Here is a 19,467-nt window from a genome sequence, read left to right on the forward strand (position 1 = left end):
GAAGGAAACTATCTACTAGGTAATGTTAATTGATAACTTTCAATTTTTCTCAGTCACAAGTTAACGTTTCTTCTCATTTGCTAGACAGCACATTCAAACCGTTTCGTGGAAATTCAGCATTGTCCTGGAAGTGCTGGCTGGGACCAGAAAGGCTGGGACGGTCCTATGTAAAACAATAGATCATGATTCGTTCCATTCGAAACGGGCATATCCAACCAGAGTAGGGTGCCGCCTTGAAGTCTGAGGGCAAAGTCCCTTCATTATCGTAGCTTCCTCAAAGAATATGGATATACTGAGAAGTACACGTCTCTCCACCCTAAACCAATGTCGTTGTTCACAAATCGGCAGGGTGGGATGTTTAGCTTCAGCCTATCCTTTCTTTGGATTAGTGGATACATCTCATTGTTGTAATACTTTTAAGTATTCGATGAGGGTTGTTGACGTCAACCGCCGGTATTAAACAGAGAGAGAGATGCTATGCCACGAGCCTCATGACATGAATGTGCAAAGCCATCTCCAGACAACTCCGATATAAAGTGTTTTTTTTAAATAAATGTTGTCAAGTGTCCTACTCATCAGTACAATCGTAGCAACTTTACTTATATTACTTAAGCATTACTTATTTGATAAAGTAAACATCGCGTAGCAAATAAGCCATAATTATTTTTGTTCACCAAATTCGACACGCTCATTGACCTCCATACAAAAAAAACTCGTTACATTGGTGGGCGAAACAATGAATAAACGTCACCTGCTGGAGACAGATCTTCCGCCGAGTTGGACCTCTCTGGCTTCGTTTAACACAAAGCAGCCGTTCCTGACTGTGAAGTTAAGGACGTAGTGAGGCTGGTGTTAGCAAGACTACCATAAATATAGAAACAGCTAAAATATATTTGTGATTTCCTATCAATGAGATCATATAGCATTTTGTTTTTACAGCGAGCTTTTATTTTGAAGGCGGAATCGAAAACAGGAAGTCTACATGTTGCCAGCTGTTACAAAAGCAATCGTCATTTCCACTTTCCCGGTAGGTTGGAATGTGTCCTGTCCAATGAGAACAGAAGTGATATTTTTTGATTCTCAACGGGTTGGCTACATTGCAAGTCTGCAACGGGTGAGTTCGTTTGTTTACTAGCTAATTTACCAGTTATTTTCCCCCCCAGTTACTTAATCAAAAAACCCTTGGTACTTTCGTTGGCAAAACTTTCACTAGTTAAGACGATGGTAAATTGGTTAAAATGTTTCATTTGGTATTCGCTATACTGCTGCTAACGTTAGCTAACCATTTTACTTTTAAGCTATAAGGCACGAGGGGTGTGGTGTATATAGCCAATATTCCACCGCTAAAGGCTGTTCTTAGCACGACACAACGCGGATTGCCTGGAAACAGCCCTTACACGGAACCCAAACCGGCTGCTCGCGTGAGCTATCGTGCATACATTTATTTTGCACCCCCACACCAAACGCGATCACGACACGCAGGTTAAAATATCAAAACAAACTCTGAACCAATGACATTCATTTGGGGACAGGTCGAAAAGCATTAAACATGTTTGGCAATTTAGCTAGTTAGCTTGCACTTGCTAGCTAACGTTAATTTGTCCTATTTAGCTAGCTTGCTGTTGCTAACTAATTTGTCCTGGGATATAAACATTGAGTTATTTTATCTGAAATGCACAAGGACCTCTACTCCGACAATTAATCCACACATAAAACGGCCAACCGAATCGTTTCTAGTCATCTCTCCTCCTTCCAGACTTTTTCATCTTTTAACTTGTATGGTGATCGCATCTAAACTTTCATTGTATTACCACAACAACCGGCAACAAAGTGAAAGAAATAGGTTTTGATTGTTTTAATGTTAATGAGGACATGCGTAATGCCAACAAAACAACTTTTTGGTATGTGTAACCTTTCATTTAACTAGGCAGTTAAGAACAAATTCTTATTTACAATGACGGCCTACCCCGGCCAAACCCGGATGACGCTGGTTCAATTGTGTGCCACCCTATGGAACTCCCAAAAATGGTCGGCTGTTATACAGCCTGGATTTGAACCAGGGACTGTAGTGACGCCTCTTGCACTGAGATGCAGTGCCTTAGACTGCTGCGTTCGTGTGTGTGTAACTATTTAACTGTAAGAGGAATGCTTAAAAGGCCGCTAAAATTGTAAATGTCGGTTATCGGTATCAGTATTTTTTTATTTTTTGCAAGGAAAATATCGATATCGGACAAATGTTGTATTGGTTAAATTAAAACTAAATGCCAAGAAAGCTGTAGGCTATTACACCATTATTTATCATCACTGCATGTAAGGCACATGAAAAAGAGCAAATGCACTTGAAAGTGTGGTTTGATGAGAACACCAACATTTCGCCAAGGCATAGATGTATGGCCGCGTCGCGCACGGACAGCAGTGGCCACATCAATTCAGGTTACAAGACAATTGCCAAATATTATTACACGTTTTGGAACCATATGTCTCTTTCCATTTGGGTGGTGGGTGCAGAGTGTGCTATTTGGATGCTGGAATTATTTTAGTGGATGAATGTGCATGGGTGATTTACAGTAGGAGCATTTTGAAGTAATCCGATGAAAACAACATGACTTGTTGCGCCACATTAAAAGGCACATTCTAAAAGCTACATCTTACTGGTAAAATAACGTTATCAATAATCCTGCAGCAGCCCTCTCTTCTAGCGAGCTAGCTACTTATCGACTCACTCGCCAGTTCGTTTTAGCTCTAGCTAATAATAGCCTACCTAATGACAAATGCTCTTCGAATTGTCAATATAAGTGTTTTATTTTGTACAGTTATCAAAAAACATTAAACATAAAGACAAGATGACAGAGGAGTGAGATCAAGTAGCAAATGTTAGTTTAGCTAGCTAGCGACCGTGCCTCATTTTGGTAGACTGTCTACTCGGCTTGATGATTTCAAACTCCTCGATTGGAGAGAGAAAATACTACAATGTAATACACTGAACAAAAATATAAATGGAACATGCAACAATTTCAAAGATGTTACAGTTCATATAAGGAAATCAGTCAATTGACAAGTTCATTAGGCCCTTATATATAGGTAGGCTAGTTGAGAACAAGTTCTCATTTACAACTGTGACATGGCCAAGATAAAGCAAAGCAGTGCATCACAAGCAAACGTACAGACAATAGCACAATAGAAAGTATATATACAGTGTGTGCAAATGAGGTAGGATAAGGGAGGTAAGGCAATAAATAGGCCATAGTGGTGAAATAATTACAATATAGCAATTAAACACTGGCGTGATAGCTGTGCAAGTAGAGATACTGGGGCGCAAAGGAGAAGAAAATAACAATATGGGGATGAGGTAGTTGGTTGGGCTATTTACAGATGGGCTATGTACAGGTGCAGTGATCTGTGAGCTGCTCTGACAGCTGGTGCTTAAAGCTAGTGAGGGAGATATGAGTCAACAGCTGCAGTGATTTTTGCAGTTTGTTCCAGTCATTGGCAGCAAAGAACTGGACGGAAAGGCGGCCAATGGAGGAATTGGCTTTGGGGGTGACCAGTGAACATCTACCTGCTGGAGCGTGTACTATGGTGACCAGTGATCTAAGGCGGGGCTTTACCTAGCAAAGACTTATAGATGACCTGGAGCCAGTGGGTTTGGTGACGAGTATGAAGCGAGGGCCAGCCAACGAGAGCATACAGGTTGCAGTGGTGGATAGTATATGTGGCTTTGATGACAAAACGGATGGCACTGTGATAGACTGCATCCAATTTGTTGAGTAGTGTGTTGGAGGCCATTTTTTTAATGACATCGCCGAAGTCAGGGATCAGTAGGATAGTCAGTTTTACTATGGTCTGTTTGGCAGCATGAGTGAAGGATGCTTTGTTGCGAAATAGGAAGCCGATTCTAGATTACATTTTTGGATTGGAGATGCTTAATGTAAGTATGAAAAGAGTTTACTGTCTATCCAGACACCGAGGTATTTGTAGTTGTCCACATATTCCACATAGTCAGAACCGTCCAGAGTAGTGATGTTGGACAGGCTGGTAGGTGTGGGCAGCGATCAGTTGAAGAGCATGCATTTAGTTTTACTTGCATTTAAGAGCAGTTGGAGGCCATGGAAGGAGAGTTGTAATGGCATTGAAGCTCGTCTGGAGGTTAGTTAACAGTGTCCAAAGGGCCAGAAGTATACAGAATGGTGTCGTTTGTGTAGAGGTGGATCAGAGAATAACCAGCATCATTGATGTATACAGATAAGTCGGCCTGAAGATTGAACCCTGTGGCACCCCCATAGACTGCCAGAGGTCCGGACAACAGGCCCTCCGATTTGACACACTGAACTCTATCAGAGAAGTATTTGGTGTACCAGACGAGTCAGTCATTTGAGAAACCAAGGCTGTTTAGTCTGCCGATAAGAACGTGGTGATTGAGAGTCAAAAGCCTTGGCCAGGTTGATGGAGGATATGATATCGTTTAGGACCTTGAGCGTGGCTGAGGTGCACCCATGACCAGCTCGGAAACCAGATTGCATAGCGGAGAAGGTACAGTGAAATTTGAAATGGTCGGTGATCTGTTTGTTAACTTGGCTTTCGAAGACCTTAGAAAGGCAGGGTAGGATGGCTATAGGCCTGTAGCAGTTTGGGTCTAGAGTGTGTCCCCCTTTGAAGAAGGGGGATGACCGGGGCAGCTTTCCAGTCTTTGGGGATCTCAGACGATATGAGGTTAAACAGGCTACTAATGGGGATTGCAACAATTGTTGTGGATCATTTTCGAAAGAGAGGGTCCAGATTGTCTAGCCCGGCTCATTTAGTAGGGGTCCAGATTTTGCCGCTCTTTCAGAACATCAGCTATCTGGATTTGGGTGAAGGAGAAATGGGGAGGCTTGGGCAAGTTGCTGTGGGGGGATGCAGGGCTGTTGACCGGGGTAGCCAGGTGGAAAGCATGGCCAGCCGTAGAGAAATGCTTATTGAAAATCTCAATTATCGGTGGTGACAGTGCAGGGAGCAGCTGGGAGGAGGTGCTCTAATTCTCCATGGACTTTACAGCGCCCCAGAACTTTTTGGAGTTACTGCTACAGGATGCAAATTTCTGTTTGAAAAATGTAGCCTTTGCTTTCCTAACTGCCTGTGTATATTGGTTCCTAACTTCCCTGAAAAGTGGCATATCGTGGGGTCTATTTGATGCTAATGCAGTATGCCACAGGATGTTTTTGTGCTGGTCAAGTCTGGAGTGAACCAAGAGCTATATCTGTTCCTGGTTCTACATTTTTTGAATGGGGCGTGCTTATTTAAGATGGTGAGGAAAGCACTTTTAAAGAATAACCAGGCATCCTCTACTGACGGATTGAGGTCAATATCCTTCCAGGATATCTGGGCCAGGTCGGTTAGAAAGGCCTGCTTGCTGAAGTGTTTTGGGTAGAGTTTGACAGAGATGAGGGGTGGTTGTTTGATCGCAGACCCATTACGGACGCAGGCAATTGAGGCAGTGATCGCTGAGATCCTGGTTGAAGACAGCAGAGGTGTATTTGGAGGGCAGGTTGGTTAGGATGATATCTATGAGGGTGCCTGTGTTTACGGATTTGGGGTCGTACCTCGTAGGTTCTTTGATAATTTGTGTGACATTGAGAGCATCAAGCTTAGATTGTAGGATTTCCGGGGCATGTCTCAGTTTAGGTCACCTAACAGCACGAGCTCTGAAGATAGATGGGGGGGAGGCAATCAATCAATTCACATTCACACACAGCTGGGGGCTGAAGGTGGTCTATAGCAAGTGACAACGGTGACAGACTTGTTTATGGAAAGGTGGCTCAAATATGGATTTCACATGATTAGGAATGCAGATAAGCATCTATTAGTCACAGATACTTAAACAAAAAAGGAAGGAATTGGGATCAGAAAACCAGTCCGTATCTGGCCTTTTGCCTCATTCAGCTTGACACATCTCCTTTGCATAGACTTGATCATGCTGTTGATTGTGGCCTGTGGTATTCTATCCCACTCTTCAATTGCTGTGGGAAGTAGCTTGATATTTGCGGGAACTGGCACACGCTGTCGTACATGTTGAGCCAGAGCATCCGAAACATGCTCAATGGGTGACATGTCTAGTGCGTATGCAGGCCATGAAAGATCTGGGAAATTTTCAGATTCCAGGAATTGTGTACAGTTTCATCAGCTGTCCGGGTGGTTGTTCTCAAACCATCCGACAGATGAAGAAGCCGGATGCGGATGCCCCGGGCTGGTGTGAGTACACATGGTCTGCGGTTGGTGAGGCTGGTTGGATGCACTGCCAAATTCTCTAAAACAAATTTGGATGTGGTTCATTGTAGAGAAATTAACATTACATTTTCTGGCAACCGCTCTGGCGGACATCAACATGCCAATTGCACAATCAACATGCCAATTGCACACTCCCTCAACTTGAGACATCTGGTGCACCTGTCTAATGATCATGCTGTTTAATCAGCTTATTCCTGTGCCACACCTGTCAGGTGGCTGGATTCTTGGCAAATGAGAAATGCTCAGTGTTGTAAAAACAATTTGTGCACAAAATTTGAGAAATTATTTTTGACATAGGACCAACACTTTACATGTTTTATTTTTGGTCAGTATATTATAATTACCAATATAAAAATGAATTGTATACAGTTTCTTACCTTAATATTGTTATCTCAATGGCAGAGCTGTCAAAGTTGTGAGAAACCTTTCAGGTCTGGTGGAGGCGAGGTGCCTCCCTGTGGCAGCATTCACTTTGTCTCCCCGCCAAAACATTTGGTAAATCCTGCCAAGATTGCGCAACCCATATCGTTAATAAACATTGTTCAAGATCAAAATCTGAAAAATAGAGATGTTTCTATGTTAAATGCACATGTTTAACATTAGTGGATTAAATACATCTCTTTAGTTAGGATTACTTAGTGTTTCCAGTCCCCTTTAAGACGCCTTAATGTTTCAACTGTAGGTGCTACAATGCAAACATTGGTGTGATGTAAAGCTTTACAGCTTGATCTGTAATGTGATTATTATTTAGATTTAAAAAATATATTTAATCTATGAAGATTGAAAAAATATTAACTTGAATGTTATCCATATGAACTCTACATTTAGCCCCTTTTCCTCCCATTTGTTCCATATTGGGTCTATCCTATTATGGTTTAACCTTTCACGAGTATCTACCCCGGGTCCGGGAGCACCCCCCACCCCCCCCCCCACACTGAGTAGCATCGCTAGCATAGCGTCACAATTAAATAGTAGCATCTAAATATCATTAAATCACAAGTCCAAGACACCTAATGAAAGATACAGATCTTGTGAATAAAGCCACCATTTCAGATTTTTAAAATGTTTTACAGGGAAGACAAAATATGTAAATCTATTAGCTAACCACGTTAGCAAAAGACACCACTTTTCTAACTCCATCAGTTTCTTACTCCATCAGGTGCTATCACCAATTCGGCTAAACTAAGATATTGATAGCCACTAACCAAGAAAAAACCTCATCAGATGACAGTCTGATAACATATTTATGGTATAGGATAGGTTTTGTTAGAAAAATGTGCATATTTCAGGTAGATATCATAGTTTACAATTGCACCCACTGTCACAAATGGACTAGAATAAATACATAGAGCAACGTGTTTACCTAATTACTAATCATCAAACATTTCGTAAAAATACACAGCATACACTAATCGAAAGACACAGATCCTGTGAATACAGACAGTATTTCAGATTTTCTAAGTGTCTTACAGCAAACACAATAAATTGTTATATTAGCATAGCACATGTGCAAACATTACCCCAGCATTGATTCTAGCCAAAGAGAGCGGTAACGTAAACATCGCCAAAATATATAAAAAAATTTACTAACCTTCTCAGAATTCTTCCGATGACACTCCTGTAACATCATATTAGAACATACATATACAGTTTGTTTGAAAATGTGCATATTTAGCCACCAAAATCATGGTTAGACAATGACAAAAGTTGCCCAGCTGGTCAGACAATGTCGTGCGCCATATTAGACAGTGATCTAGTCGTATACATAAATACTCATAAACGTGACAAAAAAATATAGGGTGGACAGCGATTGATAGACAATTTAATTCTTAATACAATCGCTGATTTACATTTTTTGAATTATCCTTACTTTTCAATACAGTTTGCACCAAGCGAAGCTACGTCTAACAAGATGGCGTCATAAGCGATTAAAATTTTTCGACAAACACGATTTATCATAATAAATTGTTCCTACTTTGAGCTGTTCTTCCATCAGAATCTTGGGCAAAGAATCCTTTCTTGGGTCTAATCGTCTTTTGGTCGAAAGCTGTCCTCTTGCCATGTGGAAATGCCAACTGCGTTCGGCATGAACTGGAAACCTGCCCGGCGCTTCAAAGTGTCTCAGAAATAAATGTCCCAAAATGCGCACTAAACGGATATAAATTGCTATAAAACGCTTTAAATTAACTACCTTATGATGTTTTTAACTCCTATAACGAGTAAAAACATGACCTGAGAAATATTACTGGCTACACTAATGCTTGGAAAAAGAGCAGGTTGGTGTCCACCGCGCGTCCGGCGCATCTGGAAAAGAGTTCCTACCCACAGGTTTTTTTCATTTATAGTGGCTGTGATTGCGCAATCGATACCATTCAAAGCGTCATCACGTAAAGGCATCCAGGGGAAGACGTAAGCAGTGTCCGTATCCTGATAGCGTTCACAGTGGCCTTTAAACTGACTCCAGATCAGGGGCCAAAATGTGTGAAATCTGACTCCATGTCAGGGAAATTGCTGTAGAATGAGTTCTGTTCCACTCAGAGACAAAATTCCAACGCCTATAGAAACTAGAGAGTGTTTTCTATCCAATAATAGTAATAATATGCATATTGTACGAGCAAGAATTTAGTAGGAAGCCGTTTAATCTGTAATGCAATTATGCTAATGAGAAAACAGCACCCCCTGTAGTCGCAAGAAGTTAACTACTAAAATATTCAGTTATTTAACCTAGTCATAGCAGCAGCCTTTGCCTGTTGGGCGTATCTAATTTTGTTTGTACATTGATTTGATTATGGGAATTTCTATTTCTACCCTACAGGCAACTGGAAAGGACAATCTGAACCTCACTGCCAATGATCTCTGGGGTCACGAACATGTTTCTGCTTTAAAGCATAAAGTACAGAATCTGCCACCTGGCTCTGTGGAGCAAAGAAGTACCCAAGAGACACCAGCAGTGTCAATTAGTCCCATTCCACCGATGTCAGGCCTATTGATGCTAAGTTAAGCAACCAATTTGCAAGGAAGATCCCATTTAGTCTGAAAGCAGCCCAGAGATAACCAGTCAGACAGCTCAACTGAATTGTCCAACTATCCACCTTGAGTGCACCGGGCCAAATACAGACGTCTCCTGAATGTCACTCCATATGGAGACTCTGCCAGACTCTAGTGTTATAAGTGGAGAAACTTCACCTCTTAAAGACAGCTGTCATTCATCTACACCATCACAGCACAGTGGTATCAGTGGGGAGCCCAGAGCCAAGCGGTGGTCCTCTAACCAAAGAACCATGCTCACCCCTATTTTACAACCCATCCATCATGGATTCAACGGGCAGAAGTCCCGTTCCCCAATTTTGAGTCCCATGCATGCCTCAAAGATCTTCAGGATTCAAGATGAAACTTTACCGAACTGCACTGGAGAAAGTTTATTTGAGGACACTATAGACTCCTGCTTTTTGCCTATGGTGGAGCCCACCATTGGCAGCTCTACAATGGATTTGTCACACACACCTCCGGAGACTTGCATTTCTATGAAAGAGAGTTTCACTAAACCAGAGGATGCAAATAAATTAGAGCCCCTTTGCAAATCTTTTTGTCTCAGTTTGCAGGGAAGTCCTACACCAACAGCTCTCAGGGAGACTATATCAATCAATAGCTGTTCCAGAGCTTCCCTGGAGGGCACACATGACATATCTGCATTCGAGGGCAGCAAAGAAAGTCTGCATTCCTTAGAACATAAGGTACAGAACCTGACCACCAATGTTGCTGTGTCTGCTGTGGTCCGAAAATCAAGTGTTGCCTCTTTCTGTCTCTCAAATGCTAATGTCACACACATAATTTGCCCTGATAGTGAGATGTCTGCGTCCTGTACGGTGCCATTGTCCTCGTCAACATCTGGTTCCTTGTGTGATGACAAGAGTGTGAACAATGGCACCTTTGAGCTTATGGTTGAACCAACACTGGAGCCCAAAACTGAGACCAATGAGCCCAATGTCACGACTACTGCGCTGGAGGCTGTGGAGATTAGTAGGCCGATGAAAGACACCTTTGAAGCTTGCCCTCCTATGAAGTTCAATACAACCACTGAGCAAGAGACTTATGATGGTACCAAACAACTTCTAAACAATACTTTTCAAACTAACCCTCATTTAAATGCAACCACTGAGCCAGTGACCATTGTTGGCAATGCACGCCCCTCTTTTCAAACTGACCACGAACCAACAAAAGGTTCTGAAGTCAATGTCCGTGACCATACGGTACAGTCCCAACAAGGCCCGTCCGGGAGAGATGGTGACCCCTTCACCTTGGATGATACCCTGGAGTTGGGTCCCAACTTTCTGCTCACATCCACGCCCATGGTTACATCTAAGGCTTTAAGGAAACCGGAGAGACCCTCAGATGTGTGGAAAAGGTTATCTTCGGGCTTCCTGCCAAAACCAGCCAAACCACCTGCTGTCTCTAAACTCGCCACTTATAGGAAGACGTTCCTTCAGCCCCGGAGTGTCACCTCCAATCCCAAATCACTGCTACCCCCACTGAGATCTGTGTCCCAGCTTCCATCACTGACTTGCCCACCAAAGACCAAGACAGCCCCCGTGGCTTCAGCCCCCTTGGAGCCATCCTCCTCTGCCATACCCAGCACAAGATGCAAAACACGAGCAGATGCCTTGGGACATGCTGCGGTCACTGTTTCTCAGCAGGTAGGCTATGGGGAATGCTAAGTGGTTGCATCTGAAAAGGATATATTTATTTTAAAAATTATCAACATTTTAATATGAAGGCTATATTTATGAGTTTGATATTATCCTCTACCAATCCATCCACTGTATTTAGTAAGATTGAATCAACAGATTGTACAAGGCTATCCAGTCAGTTCTTTTCCTCAATTTCTCTTCTAGGCCTCGACAGAAAGTACTTCCAGTAGTAGGCGTAGCACAATTGCAGGTGAGCAGCTGTTCCTTTGAATCTTTTGGGTATGTATGGCGCTGTCTCAAAGTTTAAACCTTTCCTCGTATCCTATCCTCTGCTGATTTACTGATTTGGCAGAACATGGCAGGTGAAAGCAATATAGTGGAAACTTATCTTTTCCTTTCACCTCTGTGTTCATGAAGGAAAGGATATGAGTAGAAGAAGGCATTTTAGAGTACTGAGACAGCCTAAAGGGAATCTCAGTCATACTTCCCTGATTCCTTACATCCTCTTTCTCAAACACATTTGATAGAAAGGTTCTAGGGAAGGAGGAGGCGGCAGCGGCGAAGAATCAAGAGATACAATTTAAGATTGACGTCTTTACACACACAGTGCATTCGGAAAGTATTCAGACCCCTGGACTTTTTCCACATTTTGTTACAGCCTTAATCTAAAATGGCTTCAATTTTAAAGTCATCAATCAACACACTATCTCATAATGACAAAGTGAACACAGGTTTAGACATTTTTGCACATTTATTGCAAAACAAAAAAACACCTTATTTTCCTAAGTATTCAGACCCTTTGCTATGAGACTTGAAATTGAGCTCGGATGCATCCTGTTTCCATTGATCATCAAATCATATTTTGAGTCACATGCACCGAATACAACAGGTGTAGTAGACCTTACTGTGAAATGCTTACTTATGAGCACCTAACCAACAATGCAGTTAAATGTTTAATATGGATAAGAACAGTAACAAGTAATTTAAGAGCAGCAGTAAAATTACAATAGCGAGACTATATACAGGGGTCTACCGGAACATAGTCAATGTGCGGGGGCACTGGTTAATATGTACATGTAGGTAGAGTTATTAATGTGACTATGCATAGATGATAACAACAGCGTAGCGGTGGGGAAGGGGAGCGCATTGCAAATAGTCTGGGTATCCATTTGATTAGATGTTCAGGAGTCTTATGGCTTGGGGGTAGAAGCTGTTTAGAAGCCTCTTGGACCTAGACTTAGCGCTCCGGTAAGCAGAGAGAACAGTCCATGACTAGGGTGGCTGGAATTTTTGAAAATTTTTACGTCTTCCTCTGACACTGCCTGGTATAGAGGTCCTGGATTTTGGCCCCAGTTATGTACTGGGCCGTTCGCACTACCCTCTATAGTGCAGCTGTAGAACCTTTTGAGGATCTGAAGACCCAGGCAAAATCTTGTCAGTCTCACGAGGGGGAATAGGTTTTGTTGTGCCCCCTTCACGTCTTGGTGTGCATGGACCATGTTAGTTTGTTGGTGATGTGGACACCAAGGAACTTGAAGCTCTCAACCTGCTCCACTACAGCCCTATCGATGAGAATGGGGATGTGCTCGGTCCTCCTTTTCCTGCAGTCCACAATCATCTCCTTTGTCTTGATCACATTGAGGGAGAGGTTGTTGTCCTGGCACCACACGGCCAGGTCTCTGACCTTCTCCCTGTAGGCTGTGTCGTTGTCGGCGATCAGGCCTACCACTGTTGTCATCGGCAAACTTAATGATGGTGTTGGAGTCGTGCCTGGCCATGCAGTCATAAGTGAACAGGTAGTACAGGAGGGGACTGACTGAACACACACCCCTGAGGGCCCCTTGTGTTGTGGATCAGCGTGGCGGATGTGTTGTTACCTACCCTTACCACCTGGGGGAGGCCCGTCAGGAAGTCCAGGATCCAGTTGCAGAGGGAGGTGTTTAATCCCAGGGTCCTTAGCTTGTTGATGAGCTTTGAGGGCACTATGGTGTTGAATGCTGAGCTGTAGTCAATGAATAGTATTCTCACATAGGTGTTCCTTTTGTCCAGGTGGGAAAGGGCAGTGTGGAGTGCAATAGAGTGCATTGTCTGTGGATCTTTTGGGGCGGTATGCAAATTGGAGTGGGTCTAGGATTTCCTGAATAATGCTGTTGATGTGAGCCATGACCAACCTTTCAAAGCACTTCATGTCTACCGACTTGTAGCACTCACGTCTGTAGTCATTTAGGCAGGTTCCTTGGTGTTCTTGGGCACAGGCACTATGGTGGTCTGCTTAAAACACGTTGGTATTACAGACTCAGACAGGGAGCGGTTGAATATGTCAGTGAAGACACTTGCTATAGTTGGTCAGCGCATGGCCGTCTGGCCCTGCGGCCTTGTGAATATTGACCTGTCTAAAGGTCTTACATCGGCTGCGGAGAACGTGATCACACAGTCTTCCGGAATAGCTGGTGCTCTCATGCATGTTTCAGTGTTATTTTCCTCGATGCGAGCGTAGCAGTAGTTTAGCTTGTCTGGTAAGCTCGGAACCGGTGTAGTACGATTCGATCTTAGTCCTGTATTGACGCTTTGCATGTTTTATGGTCCGTCAGAGAGCGTAGCGTGTTTCTTATAAGCTTCCGGGTAAAAGTCCCTCTCATTGAAAGCGGCAGCTCTAGCCTTTAGCTCAGTGCGGATGTTGCCTGTAATTCATGTCTTCTGGGCGGGGTATGTATGTACAGTCACTGTGGGGGGGGGGGGGACGTCATCGATGCACTTATTGAAGCCAATGACTGACATGGTGTACTCCTCAATGCCATAGGAAGAATCCTGGAACATATTCCAGTCTGTGCTAGCAAAACAGTCCTGTTGCTTAGCATCTGCTTCATCTAACTACTTTTCTATTGACCGAGTCACATGTGCTTCCTGCTTTAATTTTTGCTTGTAAGCAGGAATCAGGAGGTTAGAATTATGGTCAGATTTGCCAAATGGAGGGCGAGGGAGAGCTTTGTACTCATCTCTGTTTGTGGAGTAAAGGTGGTCTAGAGTTTTTTTTTTCTTTTATAAAATAAAATAAAAATCCCCCTCTGGTTGCACATTTTTAAGTCCCTGGCTACTTGGAGTTCTGCCTCTGGGTTAGTGTTTTCTTATGGTGGAATACAGCTTGTTCAATGCTGTCTTAGTGCCAGCCTCATTCTGTGGTGGTATGTAGACAGCTCTGAAAAATACACATGAACTCTCTAGGTAGATAGTGTGGTCTACCGCTTATCATGAGATACTCTACATTAAGCGAGCAATAGCTTGAGACTTCCTTAGATATCGTGCACCAGCTGTTATTTACACAAATATACATAGTCTGCCGCCCCTTGTCTTACCAGACGCCGCTGTTCTATCCTGCCGGTACAGCATATAAACCACCAGCTGTATGTTGATTGTGTCGTCGTTCAGCCACGACTCCGTGAAGCATAAGATATTACAGTTTTGAATGTCCCGTTATTTTAATCTTCCGTGTAGGTCATAGATTTTATTCTCCAAAGATTGCACGTTTGCTAGCAGAATGGAAGGAAGTGGGGGGTTTATTCGATCGCATACAAATTCTCGGAAAGCAGCCTGCTCTCGGGACCATTTTTCTCCGCCGCCTCTTCACGCAAATCACGGGGATCTGGGCCTGTTCCCGAGAAAGCGGTATATCATTCGCGTTGGGCTCGTCGGACTCGTTAAAGTAAAAAAAGGATTCTGTCACTCCATGGTGAGTAATCGCAGTCCTTATGTCCCGAAGTTATTTTCGGTCATAAGACATTAGACATTCAACATTAAATACAAAATAAGTAACAAAAAACACAATCGGTTGGGGACACGTAAAACGTCAGCCTTCTCCGGCGCCATTGTTATGACACTCCTCTATGAGATGTTTCTACAACCTGATTGGAGTTCACCTGTTGTAAATAAGGTATTTTTTTTATAAGGCTGTAACGTAACAAAATGTGAAATAAGGGAAGGGGTCTGAATACTTTCTGAAAGCACTGCCAAGTTATTGTTACTCATTGTGTATTTATTATTACATGTTTAACTTTTCTATTATTGTTCTATTTTCTTTCTCTGCATTCTTAGGAAGGGCCAGTAATAAAAGCATTTCACTGTTTGTCTACACCTGTTTACAAAGCATGTGACAATTTTTTTGTTTTGATTCCCTCAGTCATCACCTCTAGTTTATTGTTGAATTTATAGAATCCAAGCTGACGAGCACTGGCCTGAGGAAACCTCAATCCTATGGCACTCAGAGATCCGTAGCTAGCCTCAGGCATCCTGCAGTAAGAGCTATGGCAACCCACTCCACTGAAAAACCCAGCCTCTCTTCAGGTATGAACAGCATTGTATGAGAGTGTTGGAATTAAACCTAACTGCCCAGTATGAGAATCTTACAAGCTTCATCCCACAGCTTCATGTACAGTGCATTTGGAAAATATTCAGACCCCTTGACTTTTTCCAGATTTTGTTGTGTTTTAAAATTGAATAATTTCCCCCTCAATATACACACAACACAATAGATAATGACAACGCGAAAACAAGTTTATCAAATTTTCCAAATTTATAAAGAATAAGCAGATACCTTATTTACATAAGTATTCTGACCCTTTGCTATGAGGCTCCAAATTGAGCTCAGGTGCATCCCGTTTCCATTGATCATCCTTGAGATGTTTCTGCAACTTGATTGGAGTCCACCTGTGGTAAATTCAATTGATTGGACATGATTTGGAAAGAAACACACCTGTCTATAGAAGGTCCCACAGTTGACCCTGCAGCACTCCACCAATCAGGCCTATATGGTAGAGTGGCCAGACAGAAGCCACTCTTTATTAAAAGGCACATGACAGCCCGCTTGGAGTTTTCCAAAAGGCACCACTTTTTGTTTTCACCTTTATTTAACCAGGTAGGCTAGTTGAGAACAAGTTCTCATTTGCAACTGCGACCTGGCCAAGATAAAGCAAAGCAATTCGACACATACAACAACAGAGTTACACATGGAATAAACAAAACGTACAGTGAATAATACAGTAGAACAAAGAAAACTAAAAGTCTATATACAGTGAGTGCGAATGACTCTATTAGAGAAGTAGTTGGTAAACCAGGCGAGGCAATCATTTGAGAAACCAAGGCTGTCGAGTCTGCCAATAAGAATGTGGTGATTGACAGAGTCGAAAGCCTTGGCCAGGTCGATGAATACAGCAGCACAGTATTGTCTCTTATCGACGTCGTTTAGGACCTTGAGCGTAAATAAATTTGCAAAAATGTCAACCTGTTTTTGCTTTGTCATTATGGGGTATTGTGTGTAGATCGAGGGGGGGGGAGATTTAATACATTTTAGAATAAGGCTATGGAAAAAGTCACGGGGTCTGAATAATTTATGAACGTGCTGTAAGTTGCCATATGATCTGTTAATGTAATGGTACTGTGTTTTTCTGTCATGCATGTCTGAACTGTATAACCAAAACAGTACATTAATTACTTGTGAATATTCCACCTGTAAGTGTTAACCCAGTTATTTGTTGTCCATGTTTCCTTATCAGACAAATCCCCGACAAGGTTGTTTTTGTCAAACATTTGAAAATAGAAGAATGAAATCCTTTGTTTTTGGCCATTATTTTCCCTAATTTGTATAACAAATGTTCCATTTCATCACAGGTTTAAATGGAAGGAGTCTACAAGCACCCAACCAAGGCCAGAAGCACTTGCCAACCAGCAGTGATGCTTTTCCTGTAGCAAAGAGGAAAAAAATAGGTAATTATTCTGTGAGCTAGATGGACTTGCATTGTTGATGTAGTGTGGATGTTCATTAAGGAATAACAGTGCAGGTCATGGAATTTTAAATGATGGTGATTGGCCAGCCTAATAACCGTGATCACCGTAATAACCATTCATATAGCAAACAAACAAGTTTTTATATGCATCTTTTCTCTGCTCCTGACTGCATGTGCTGCCATTGTAATAGAATAAAGAGAACGGGCATCCCCATTTAAAGTTGATTATGGCATAATGGGTGGAGTAGCTTCCATTGCAATTGTACCCATAGGAGCAAAGCAAGAAGTAATATGTGCTGTGATTTGTTGATTCAACTGACATTACAAAATAGACATTCCATGAGCCTCACATCAGGTAACATCATTTGAATGAACATTCTACATTACCATTGAAATTATTGCAGCACAATACCAGATAGCCATTGTACCCATGAGTTTACAAGTCAAATTGCCACCGTTAGAGGTTCCAATTCATTCTATTTCTGTGTGCTGCATTGTGGGGAGAGTTGCTGAGGCAACTGAATACTTTTTTGCTTGTTTTAGCAAGGAGCAACAAATTTTCTTCACATTGTTAAAAGTAAAAAAACGGTAATGTCTTATGTTATATCGAAACGTGCCTAAACGACGACACAGATAATATAAAGGTGTCTGGCCTCCGTGCATCGGCAGGACAGAGCAGCTACGTCTGTGAAGATGAGTGTGGGTGTCTCTATTTGTCAATAACTGCTTGTGCGCGATGTCTAATATTAAAGTAGTCTTGAGGTATTGCTTTCCTGAGGTAGAATACCTCATTAGTAAGCTGTAGATACAGGCAACCTTAAATTCGTTTTACCTCATTTCTACCAGCAAGCCACATGTGTAACCAGATAGAGAGAACTTAGACCACCTTTACTCCACACAGACTCATTCAAAGCTCGCCCTCATTTTGGCAAATCTGACCATAATTCCGTCCTCCTGATTCTTCCTTAGAAGCAAGAACTAAAGCAGGAAGTACCAGTGACTCGCTCAATACGGAATTGATCAGATGACATGGATGCTACGCTACAGGACTGTTTTGCTAGCACACACTGGAATATGTTCTGGGATTCTTCCTATGGCATTGCGGTTTACACCACCTCAGTCACCGTCTTCATCAATAAGTGCATCGACAGCTAAGCTGTACCCACAGTAACCGTACGTAGATATCCCAACCAGAAGCCATGGATTACAGGCAATATCTGTACCAAGCTAAAGGTTAGAACTGCCGCTTTCAATGACCGAGACACTAATCCATACGCTTAAGATATCCCGCTATGCCCTCAGACGTAACATCAAACAGGCAAAGAGTCAATTTCAGGACAAAGATTAAATCCGACTGCTCGTCGGATGTGGCAGGGCTTAAACTATTACGGACTACAAAGGGAAGCCGAGCTGCCAAGTGACGTGAGCCTACCAGACGAGCTAAATGCCTTTTATGTTCGCTTCGAGGCAAGCAACACAAGCATGTATGAGAGCACCAGCTGTTCCGGAAGACTGATCATCCTCTCCGTAGCTGATGTGAGCAAGACCTTTTTAAACAGGTCAACATTCACAAAGCCGCGGGCCAGACGAATTACCAGGACGTGCATTCCAAACATGCGCGGACCAACTGGCAAGTGTCTTCACTGATATTTTCAACCTCTCCCTGACCGAGTCTGTAATACCAACATGTTTCAGGCAGACCACCATAGTCCCTGTGCCCAAGAATGCAAAGATAAACTGCCTAAAATGATTACTGCCCTGTAGAACTCACATCGGTAGCCATGAAGTACTTTGAAAGGCTATCTTTGGCTCACATCAACACCATCATGCCGGAAACCCTAGATCCACTCCAATTCGCATACCACCCCAACAGATTCGCAGATGATGCAATCTCAATCACTCTACACACTGCCCTTCCCCACCTGGACAAAAGGAACACCAATGTGAGAATGCTGTTCATTGACTACAGCTCAGTATTCAACACCATAGTACCCACTAGGCTAAGTACCCTGGGACTAAAAACCTCCCTCTGCAACTGGATCCTGGACTTCCTGACGGGCCGCCCCTGGTGGTAAGGGTAGGCAACACATCTGCCACGCTGATCCTCAACACTGGGACCTCTCAGGGGTGCATGCTTATTCCCTTCCTGTACTCCCTGTTCACCCACAACTGTGTGGCCAAGCACAACTCCAACACCATTAAGTTTGCTGACTACACAAGTGGGCCTGATCACCAATAATGATATGAGAGCCTATAGGGAGGAGGTCAGTGACCTGGCGGTGTGGTACCAGGTCAACAACCTCTCCCTCAATGTGAGCAAGACAAAGGAGCTGATCGTGGACGATAGGAAAAGGAGGGACCGAACAGGCCCACATTAACATCGACAGGGCAGAAGTGGAGCTGGACGAGAGTTTCAAGTTCTTTGGTGTCCACATCACCAACAAACTATTATGTTCCAAACACACCAAGACCGTTGTGAAGAGGGCAGGACAACACCTTTTCCACCTCAGACTGAAAAGATTTGGCATGGGTCCCAAGATCCTCAGTTATAAAGCAGTTATAAAGCAGTTATGCACCATCGATGGCATCCTGACCAGTTGCATCGCTGCCTGGTATGGCAACTGCTCGTCATCTGACCGTAAGGCGCTACAGAGGGTAGTGCGTACGGCTCAGTAGATCATTGGGGCCAAGCTTCCTGACATCCAGGACCTATACAGTTGAAGTCGGAAGTTTACATA

General features: G+C 42.9%; 1 protein-coding gene across 3 annotated transcripts in view; it reads left to right on the forward strand.

Annotated features, from left to right (window-relative positions):
• Nucleotides 1–1,008: 1,008 nt before the first annotated feature.
• Nucleotides 1,009–19,467, forward strand: part of si:ch211-126c2.4 (uncharacterized) — a 41,831-nt gene continuing 23,372 nt past the window's right edge. For 2 of the 3 annotated variants that reach the window (XM_055890972.1, XM_055890973.1), the window contains exons 1-5: nt 1,009–1,114; nt 9,080–10,958; nt 11,157–11,202; nt 15,159–15,290; nt 16,614–16,709. In XM_055890972.1, the coding sequence (XP_055746947.1) occupies nt 9,393–10,958; nt 11,157–11,202; nt 15,159–15,290; nt 16,614–16,709 (1,840 nt within the window). In that variant the 5' untranslated portion in view covers nt 1,009–1,114; nt 9,080–9,392. The remainder of the gene's footprint in view (nt 1,115–9,079; nt 10,959–11,156; nt 11,203–15,158; nt 15,291–16,613; nt 16,710–19,467) is intronic. The other variant, XM_055890974.1, reaches the window with a different exon arrangement.

This window comes from Salvelinus fontinalis, chromosome 30, assembly GCF_029448725.1.
Source record: "Salvelinus fontinalis isolate EN_2023a chromosome 30, ASM2944872v1, whole genome shotgun sequence".
Classification (NCBI taxonomy): domain Eukaryota; kingdom Metazoa; phylum Chordata; class Actinopteri; order Salmoniformes; family Salmonidae; genus Salvelinus; species Salvelinus fontinalis.